Source organism: Triturus cristatus, chromosome 7 (genome assembly GCF_964204655.1).
Source record: "Triturus cristatus chromosome 7, aTriCri1.1, whole genome shotgun sequence".
NCBI lineage: Eukaryota > Metazoa > Chordata > Amphibia > Caudata > Salamandridae > Triturus > Triturus cristatus.
Window position 1 is genome coordinate 1,370,751,044 of NC_140590.1, and position 10,907 is coordinate 1,370,761,950.

The 10,907-nt window shown below is 40.9% G+C and overlaps 1 protein-coding gene across 1 annotated transcript; it reads right to left on the reverse strand.

The window, feature by feature from the left end:
• Positions 1 to 6,099: 6,099 nt before the first annotated feature.
• Positions 6,100 to 7,059, reverse strand: LOC146812085 (olfactory receptor 51G2-like). Its single transcript, XM_085614554.1, has one exon. It carries the CDS (start codon positions 7,057 to 7,059, stop codon positions 6,100 to 6,102), a length of 960 nt encoding a protein of 319 aa, XP_085470680.1.
• Between the last annotated feature and the right edge of the window lie 3,848 nt (positions 7,060 to 10,907).

Below are 10,907 nucleotides of genomic sequence, written 5' to 3' on the forward strand. Positions count from 1 at the left end.
TGGTCAGTGCCCAGAGAGGACGGGCTGACCCGGCAGTACGATGTAATTTTGCCGTCCTGGCTGTGTGTGATTTTGGGAAGTATGACGTGCTTTGATTTACTAAAATTAGTTATGGCAGCACGATAGAAACTTGTCTTGCTGAGTGTGTTTCGATATACCGTAATGGGTCGTATTGACCAGCTGTTTTTCCCCATTAGAAGGCACTGAACTTGGGATGTATATCTTTGCAGGCATCTTAACGGCAACCATAGGTGCCGGTGGGGGACTTACATTTGAAGGCAATTACCCCTGACACGGTGGGGAGCCGGTATGACTCCCTTGGCTACCACCTGGTGACTATACATTAATAATGGTGCTATATACATTTTTATTTTAACATTCAGTAGATGTAAAGGAGGATGGCTTAACCGGTTGGGATTTTTAACTAACGTTGTTTGTTTGTGTTTATCAGTCATTCTGCGTATAAAGCTGGAGTCCAGTGAGGTGGTTTGCGACCTCAAGCCCTGATGAAATTGCAACAACAGTGGACAGCCAAGGAAACATGTTGGCCCATCTTTAAGTAGTCTACAACGTGCAACTTGTTTTTAAATTTTGAGTAGGCTCACAATTTCGAATAAAATTGGAACCTGATGCACGTGAGTCCTAACTCAATTTTATTTTGGAGTGAAACCTTACTCTCATACACATTACGGGGTCTTTTTCAGACATATATATACCACTGTCTACACCTCTTTTCCTTTGACTGGACACCCATATTCCTTTTTTTTCTTTTCTCACTGGTGAGAGAGTTACCAATGATGAGAAACATGTGAAACTGGTGAGAACCTACAAGCAGCTCCTCTGCTGAGGCGCACGTGAGGGACTCTCTCACCATCACACATTATTTTGATTAATTACACACACCTTTTCAGTAGAGGGTTTGATGGAGAGAATGGACTGATAAACATGTGTTTATAAATATAGAATGTATTCTGGGCATTTGGGGACTGGATAAGAATGGTAATTGGATGTAACCAGCAAGTGTGTTGAGGTTGTAGCCCCCGCCCCCAGTTTTACAAAAGAAAACTTGTTTTTGCTCTCTTTAATAAGGTCTTTTTGTTCATTGACAATAAAGCCTGTCCATTGGAAACAAGGACTGCAGATCTCCAAACAGGAGTTACACTCTTGCATCTAACTGTGCTAGAGAGGAGGATTTGTGGTTTTTGAGGGGAAAATCCTTTCCCCTCAATTTCTGTTGAAAGATTGGAGCAATGATGATAGTTTTCCATATATTGAAGTCCTACCAAACCCCAAGCTCAGGGATGCAGTGTTAAATGTTAAGGTTGGGATAAATCCACATCATGAAGATAGGAAGATAAAAGCAGTAATGAGAGATCAGCAGGGTATGTGCACTAGTGACTTGATGATAAAATGTAACAGTCACACATTTTACAGGATTGCTTATGATTTTTTAGATGAGCGGAAAGTTATTTTTTAAACTAATCTTTATCAAATATGGAATTACAAATCGTGACCAAGCCATCAGCTTGTTTGTGAATATGAGGTTCTTAGATGTTACGTGTGCAATTGGGAGATTTTTAATTGCGATATGGGAGATTTTAAAAGGTTTGTCAGGTAACATGTAAGGGAACTTGTGAGTTTTTATGAGATCTCCTTACCATAATTATTTCTCTTACCTCATTGTATGTATCATTTATCGATCTGTATCACTGAGATGTCCATGCAATAATACTGCACAACACACTTTTTATAGTATTTTGTACTCTGTACACTCATGCCAAGAAATTTGGTTTGTCTCTTATTTTCCGTTAATACCCTCTCCCACAGGGAGGCCTTCGCACTTTTGCAAAAACTATAGACTACAGATATGTGTGTAGCTGTGGGAAATTTCATCAATCTTGTCCTGAGAGTAAGAGACAGCTACTCCTCAGTATATTCCCTCCCCCCTGTCGTTTAAATTTAGATTTTTAGGTTTGCTGAGATATGTGCAGAATCCTCTGAGTGCTTTAAACAGGATTTTAGTTAGGTATGATGATGTTGCAGCATATTTTGTTTTAATCATGTGGTGTATTCCTTTTATTGTATTTCAATGTGTGTTTTATGGAGGTTTACTATTCTATGCTGTGCTTTTAGTACTTGCTGTCACATTGAATGAAATGCTTTTTCTTGTGTGTACTTTTATGGCCTGGGGGGTGAATACATTTTGATTGACTGACTGACACAACTTCCCACATTGTAAACGAGTCACTGTTTTTACTGGCTGTAATGTGATATCTCCAAGTTGCATTGTGAAGCATTTTGGGGTCGATTCCGATCCTGTATTTCTTTTTTCCGTATGACTCGTATCTGTAATTTTTTCCGTACGAATCGTACAAGTCCCGTCCCACCGGTGAAGTACGATTCGTACGGGAAAAATACATACGGATCGGCCCGATCCGTACGAATCGTATCGGAAAAAGTTGTACGAGACGGACCCGGACACTTTTCCGTACGATTCGTAAAAATACAGTCCGACCATACAAGTACGATCCGTACCGGCTTTCCGATATACGAATCATACGGAAAACGTCCCGTACACGGGGAATGACATATGTATATGTTCGCACCTTACAACAACATCCCGCATGTACGGTGCATACATACGCACTGTTGGGGGTATGGTGCGTACATACGCACTGTTGGGGGTACGGTGTGTACATACGTGCTGTTGGGGGGTACGTGCGTATGTACGCACCATACCCACAACAGTGCGTATGTACGCACCGTACCCCCAACAGTGCGTGTGTACACACCGTACATATGCAATTTTGGGGGTGTATGCCTGTACGTCGCGTACCAGGGCTCCGTTTGTAGAACTATGCTTTTCCAGCTGTTTTTGGCTCCCGTAAGAAAAGAGCTGTAGGGATGAATCGTGCTTGCTGGGCCGGAAACTGCTGCTTAAATACGTCCGGACGTCACGTACAAGCTGTTCCGGATCAGAATCGTAGGTTTTTTTTACCCGTACGGTCTTTTGAACGATTCGTACGGAAAAAGGCTTTCTGTACGAATCGTACTTCCTAGGTTGTAAGATAAGTTTACCGGGTACGAGTCGTACGGAGAAAACGCTCCATACAACGATTCGTACAGCCTTTTTCCAGGATCGGAATCGACCCCTTTGTGTCACAGATGCTGGGCCCAGTAACACAATTGGGATATTGGTTTTATCTGGAGACATGTTGGAAGACGGAATAGTAGAAAAACTATTACTTATTGGATTTTTCTGAATTTATGTCTTCCAAATGTATAGCCAATGTTCAAGAAAAAGTAATTTTGCAGAATGCCCTCTGAATCAGGATAGTATGGGTAACCACATATTTAGAAGAGTAGAAATACCAATTGTTTCTAACAACATCTTATGCGCAAATCAGAAATACATAGGTTCCTTTATACCAATTGTTTATTTCTTATATTTTACCTTATGAATTGCTGTATAGTCTGCACACAATGAAAAATAATTATAAGATACAGCTCAGCTGTGGAACGGTGTAGCACGTGTTTTTGGACACTGACAAACCCAATATATCCCTGCAACCAGAAGAGTTTATGTGATGTAATGATATATTGCTTTTGTAAATTGGCCATTGTGACACAAAAATAATAGGTGAAAACTTTGGGCCTTGTTTAGAGATTGGTGGATGGGTATTTATGCCATGAGGGCAAAGGAGTGAAGTAAACTGCCACCCTTAGGGAGTACCCACCTGTCAAATATTTAGATATCTGCTAGTCCAGAGGATATCTCTTGAATTTACAGGAACTGCCCTCATGTCCGTTCCTTAAATGCATTGAAAATTTGGCGGACAGTCCCCGGAACATGATTTTACAGTTTTTTTCTATTTTACAAAGGAAAATTTCAAAGCAGGATTTTAGTTTAGAAAATAAGAAAACTGAGTTTTCTCCCATGGCATGGGGGTCATTATACAGTTTTCACTGACCCTACTGCCAGATTTTACTTAGCGGTGATAGACAGTGAAAAACATTCATTTGTCTGCTCACTCTAAATAGGGTGGGCAGACAAATGGACAAACCTCCAACGTCCCTCTCTTTGTCAGCCATTGGAGATTGGGACAGAGTAACTTTTCTGCCAACCTATGAATCAGGCCTTTGTCACAAATGGTTGTGTTTTCATTATTTTCACTGTTTGTTTTTTAGGGAAAACCTTTGGGGAGCTACACAAATGACCCCTTGCTGAACTCAGAATCTTGCTTACTTTTCAGAAAGGCATTGTTTTTCGGGATCACCCATGGTTTTCACACCCATTTCCACCACAAACTGCAAGGAGGTAGAAAACACAAAAAAATCGAAAACTGAACTACCGCTTGGAAAAAAGCAAAAATAGTGACGAAAATTTGCTTTTGATACACCTCTGCTAGTTCCTGGAAGCTGGGAAGATGGTGATCGTAGCACTGCTAACCTTTTGCTGATGTTATTTTTTAGAAAAACCCATATATTTTCTTGCACATTACTTTTTTGCTATGTTTTCCACTCAAACCAAAATTTAGCTCAATTTTGGATATTTTCTCAGTTCCCTCTAGTATGTTGAAAAAACGGACTCAAATTTGCTGTGCATACCTTTTGTGGAGAAAAGTTATGAAAATGTAAGTGCAAGCTACTCTAAACATCCCAAAAAAAGGACTTAGTACATGATGAGGCAGGAACCCCTGCAATCAAGTGGTTGAAAAGAGACCCGTGTCCGATAAATACATAAACAGATTTCTACTGGAGAAAGAATACAAAAATCATCAGGAAAGATTTTTTCAAAGCTGACATATTACCATTTTCGTGGGCCATAAGCAATGCAACAATTGACAAGATAAATAAAAAAAATGATAGCTTGGCTGCTTTATATTGCTACCCTCGACAGTCAGATGCACAAAGGGTATAACTTGGTCACTCAATTATAATCAAAAGGTGTCTGAAGGCCTGGGCCCTTAATAGTAAATGGCAGTAGCCAGTGTGTCGCTCTGTCAGTTTCAGAAAGAGGACTTCCTGCAATATTTCATTGCAACACCAGTGTGTGACAGAGAGCCAAGTACAGCATTGTTTTCTTCAGCTGCTGAAGGATAGAAAGAGAAGACCCCATTGGGCACTGGTTCAATGTATTTTTCTAGCATATGGCTTTGTTGTGAGTGCTGACATCAATACAGTCAAACACCATAGTGTGAATGGTTAAACATTACAAATAGTTGCTAAAGTGATTGTCTATTTCACAATTCCACATGCATAAACTAGTGGTGCCAATGGGTGCCTACCTGTAAGTATTACTGACATATAATACGATACAAGTTAATTATGCTGGCATTGGTGGTTCTGTTTTTTGCTTTACGTGGACTCAGCCTTGGCATCACCTCACCCATGCCAGCCCTGCAAATAAGTCTCAATTACATCTTGAGTAACAATATTGGGGGCATATTATGAAGAAACGGCGTTAAAAATATCGCCACTTTAGCGGCAGAAAATGGCAGCTAAAGCGGCGATAATGGGCTTGATAATATGCCCTGGAGAATTCCCATAGAAGCCCATGTTCTGATGTCAACAGTGCTTGATAATATGCCCCTTGATACTCAACATAATATTTCTAAAATAAACAACAAAGCATCTGTGGGGATGTTTAGACTTGGGTAATAATACAAAACGGAGTTGAAAACACAACTTTCACCTGCTTTAGCGCTATAATCTAGTAAAAGTTGAGCACAAATTGTGCTCCTTCTAGGTTTAGCAGAGAACCGTATCACTGGATTTTTTCGGGCGGTAATTGAGTGTGCTAAATGTAAAAAAAACAGGTCATATTAGGTAAAAACAAGTGCAAAACCTATTTACACATAGAATTGAACTTATTCACCACAGAAGTATAAATCAGATGTAAAAACATGTAGAACCTCTGGTATGTTTATGTACTTGGTTTTACTGCAAGGTTCTAAATAAATTGTGACCCACATTTTTTCACCTGTGGGTGTTTCAGGTGTATTTCAGTTGACAAAGGATGTGTGTGACCAATTAGAGAGCATCTTGTTACAGGATGCAAATGTATTTGTCAGTTTAGCAAATTATATTGACCTCTGTCTATTTTTTTAGGGCCTTCCTGTCGTTGACCTTTTTGAATATTTTGGACTGAATCTTCTTGGTTTTTATTCCATAAATAATTGGATTCAATGTCGGAGGAAGCAGAAAGTGCACAAAAGTCAGAAGTATTTGTAGAAGAGGTGGCACATGGTGGTGGCCAAACCTGTGAATCATGGAGACTGCTAACATTGGGGTATAGAACACAACAACCACACTCATATGGGTTGCACAGGCATTAAAAGACTTGAGCCGTTCATCTACTGAGGCAAAACCAAAGACGGTCCATAGAATCACAACGTAGGACAGGAGGATAAACATGGCGTCCAACCCCATGGTGGAGAGCACAGCAAACAGGCTGTAAACGCTGTTAACTTGGTTCCCTGGACACATATCCTTCATCACATCTGGATGTAAACAGAAGGGGTGAGAAAGAATGTAACTCCTACAGTTTGGAAAGAGTTTCGCCAATAGGGGAATGGGTAGAAGAACTGAAGTCCCCCTGATCACTATCATCGCACCTATTGTCGTTATCAGTTTCACTGTTAAGATGGAGGAATACCGCAGAGGATTGCAGATTGCTACGACTCGGTCATAGGCCATGGCCAGCAGCACCGAAGACTCCATGACTGAAAAGGCATGGATGAAGAACATCTGGAGCAGGCAGGCATCTTCCGGTATCTCCTGCAGCTCAAACCAAATGACGCCCAACACCGTGGGAAGCGTGGCCATGGAGAGCCCGAGGTCAGTCACGGCTAACATGGAGAGAAAGATGTACATGGGCTTGTGCAGGCTTTGTTCGGTTTTTATAACGAAGAGAAGAGCCGTGTTGCCTACAAGAGTCACAATGTACATGAAACTCAAAGGGATGGAAATCCCGATGTGCACCGCTTTTGAGCCTGGGATGGCGGCGAGAATGAAGGAAGAAGAGTGTCTGACGTCCGTCATGTTGACGTGTAACATGATATCTTAATGACGGTCTGGTCTGTTTTACAATCTTCTTCAAAAACACTGAAACGAGAACAAATAAATTATATGTAGCGGGTTAAAGCAGACTCAGTTTTGCATCGTTGTAAAAATACAGGAATATACAATAATTCCACTTGAAATTAATTATGCTGTCATTGACAAATCACTACATCTCCTGTACCTCTGTTTTTAAACAAAACTGGTGTCAACTTATACTACTCAGGTTAAAACTGACGCCGTACAGAACTACCCTATCTCTCGATCTTGGTTACATAACAACAACTCAAACACAAGATGATGGACGGAGTGCTGAAACTTTTCAAACACTCACCCCCAGTCACAGATCTGGGTTGAATCCATCATCATTCTTTAGCTCACTTTGCCACCCCAGTTCAGACACAGCTATATGCAAATCAGTCTTGACCCTGTGCCTCATGTTAACAGTCCAGCAAGAACTGCCAAGCCATGTCTTTCCTTGACAAAGTGAGCAAGGGACCCACGTCTGGGCATACCCTGCCAACTTAGGGCGAACAAAGGAAACACAAGGAGATGATGGACGGAGTGCTGAAACTTTTCAAACACTCACCCCCAGTCACAGATCTCGAAAACGGTCCTAGGATGGACTGTTCCCATGAGGCACAGGGACAAGACTGATTTGCATATGGCTGGGTTCAAACTGGAATGGCATGGTGAGCAAAAAAACGATAGACTTAGGCCCAGATCTCTACTGGGGTGAATGTATGACATTGTTCTACATTCTGTCCATCAACTGTTGTTTTTGCATTTATCACCCGAGTGGGACGGGTTTGCCAGACGTGGGTCCCGTGCTCTCCATGCCACTGGAATCAAGCTATCCTGGCTGAAGAGGGGTGATACCCCGAAACCGGTCCTAGGATGCTTGTTTCCAGTCCAGGGAGGACCTGGCTTGGCAGTTCGGGCTGGACTGTTCCCATGAGGCACAGGGTCAAGACTGATTTGCATATGGCTGGGTTCAAACTGGAATAGCATGGTGAGCAAAAAAACAATGGAATTAGGCCCAGATCTCTGTAGTGGGGTGAATGTATGACATTGTGCTGCATTCTGTCCATCAAGTGTTGTTTTTACATAACAACAACTCTCCACCTTTACTATTCAAAATGTCTCAGACCCAACAATCTTTCAAGAAAACAGCTTATGGATAGAAGGATATCAAGTGATGAAGCAATAGAAACATAGCTATAGTTTAGGATTTTTTCTAATTACAAAAACTGGTTAGTCTACAAGAATATATATATATGTTTCTCACATCAATGTGGATATCATAAAGAAGGGGTTTATGGCATTATGGCCATAGAAAAACAAAACTTTTTGGGGGTTTACTGCTAGCATGTCCGTGTTTTAATATCCTGTAACAATATTGGGCTTTCAGAATGTCGCGAAGATAACTGTAAATAGGTAAGAATACATTTACTATACTTACCTTCCAATATATTTAACTTGACAATGTATATCTTCTATGTATGTAGATTTTTATTTATTTATGTATTTATCTATAAAGTTTTCAGAAGCAAGGTGTGCGCACCTCGCAAGGATCTGCTGCCACCTGACTTTTCCAGCTGTTGAGCCAAGTAACTGGGGGTATTGAAGTGTAACGCTTTATGCATCATGCATGCAATTTTCAGTTAGATTCTTGATTCGTACGTTATCCAGTTTAAGGATTTTAAAGCCAGTGATATGCGTGTGTTTCTTTTAGTTCTGAGGACAAGTCTTGCTGCTACGCTGAGGGCGGCTCTTAGAGGGGCAGCTTTGTATTGAGGTAAGCCACATGGTGTGGCACTACCATAATGCAGTCTGGGTAAACCAAGAGCTTGGACCACTTGTTATAGGTCTTCATGTGGAAGTAGGGTTTAAGTTTCTGCAGAATGCTCATTTGATAATTTGCTCCTTTGATGGCTGTGCTAATGTGATCCTGCATATTCTGGTGTTTGTCTATTATACTACCCAGGGATCTAGTGGAGTCTATGATGTGGGCCGAACATTCGAGGACTGTAATATGTTTCAACCAGAACTCAATCTTGGGGATGTTATTCGGCGGAGAGATGAGGAGAAATTCGGTTTTAGCTGCGTTTAGTTTGAGAAGGTTATCCGTGAGCCATAGTTGTGTCTTTTGTAAGATGGAATTGAGTGATATAATGTCCTCTGGGGAGGCAATTTTGAGATACATCTGAGTGTCATCAGCATACATATAGTAATGGATGTTGGTAGATTTTAGGTGGTTTGCTAGTGGTTCGAGGAATACATTAAAGAGAATGGGTGATAGAGCAGATCCTTGAGGAACACCAAGAGTGATTGCGTGGGGCTTAGACAGAGATTGATTCATTTTGACTCTTAGGGATCTGTTCTGGAGGAATGACAAGAACCATTGTAAAACGACACCTGATAAGCCCATCGTTTGTTCATGTAAATTCAGTAGATTATCATGTTTGACAGGGTCAAAGGCACCCGATAAATCAAGCAGTATCAGAAGGCACAATTCATTTTGATCCAGCATTTTTAGTGTATCACCCACAATATGAGTAAGTGCAGATTCAGTGCTGTGGTCTTGACGGAAACCTGATTGGTTCTAATCAAGGAGCTGATAGTCGTTTATGTGATTGCAGAGTTGGCTCTGGACACATTTTTCTAAGAGCTTTGCCAGGGTAGGGATGTTGGAGATGGGTCAAAAGTTATTAGGATCAGAGCAGTCTGCCATGTTTTTTTTTAACGCGGGGGCTACTTGTCCTACTTTAAGGCAGTCAGGGCTAGTGTTTTGACGAAGTGAGGCGTTTACAATCTTGGTCCATGGGGTGAAAATAAAGGTTTTGATCTCCTTGAAAATCGGCAGTGGTAGAGATGTGGAGTTTCAAATAGTAAATTTATGCGTACCTATATGTACGCACCTTTCAAAATGTTGGCATAACCCTTGTTGAGTCCTATGTCTCTTTACATTGGGAAATCCTTTGAAGTCAGTTTACCTGAATACTTGGGGGGTGATCTACTCCTTTATGAGCGTGGAAGCCATGCGTGCTCTGATTGGTTTGAGGTTTTATATCCAGCAGAAGGGTTTGTGCATACAGTAGCAATTATTTCACCTGCCATGTTTTCAGAATATGACAGATGAGATGGGGCGAGAAGGCGCTAGTAGCCCCAACAAGCAAGGTTCAGGTAAGTAGCTCAAAACCAAAGCTGATGATCTAATTTCGTAAATATGGTCCAATGAGGTCCAACTCGTTCTTATTTCAAACTCTGTGAAAAAGGCTTAGAAGAAGCTCAGGCAAAATCTAGTTTACGCCAGCATAATTTTGAATACTTTCTGGTATTTTGCATCATGCTTGTTACGCAAAATACCCAAGATCCCGCCATTACGCCACATCGTATTATTGAGATTTCATTCAACTAAAAATCCTATTGCAGGATTAGAGGAACAGCGTGAATGAAGAGCGGCTGCTTTTTCAATCACGTGTGATTTGGTACTTTTTTAAGGGTTAAACGTGACCTTGTTTCCTATCATAACGTAAAGATGCGTTTTTGATCCTTAAAAAATAGCGCAGAATGTTAAATTGACATTTTGTGTAAATGATGATAATTTTGGAATACTTTTGCATAATTTCCACAAAGAAAATTACGCACATTTCACCAAGGTCTTATGAGCACCATACTAAGAAAACAAGTGGAAACGCCCAAATACAAACTCAGAGAAGGTCTATGCAGCCATTGGAAATAAGCGACCATAATGAAAGTGAGAGTAATACTTCATGACACACATGTCGATGATCAAACATATTCAGCAAACGTATTTTCTAACTTCTCAAAAACTTTCGTTT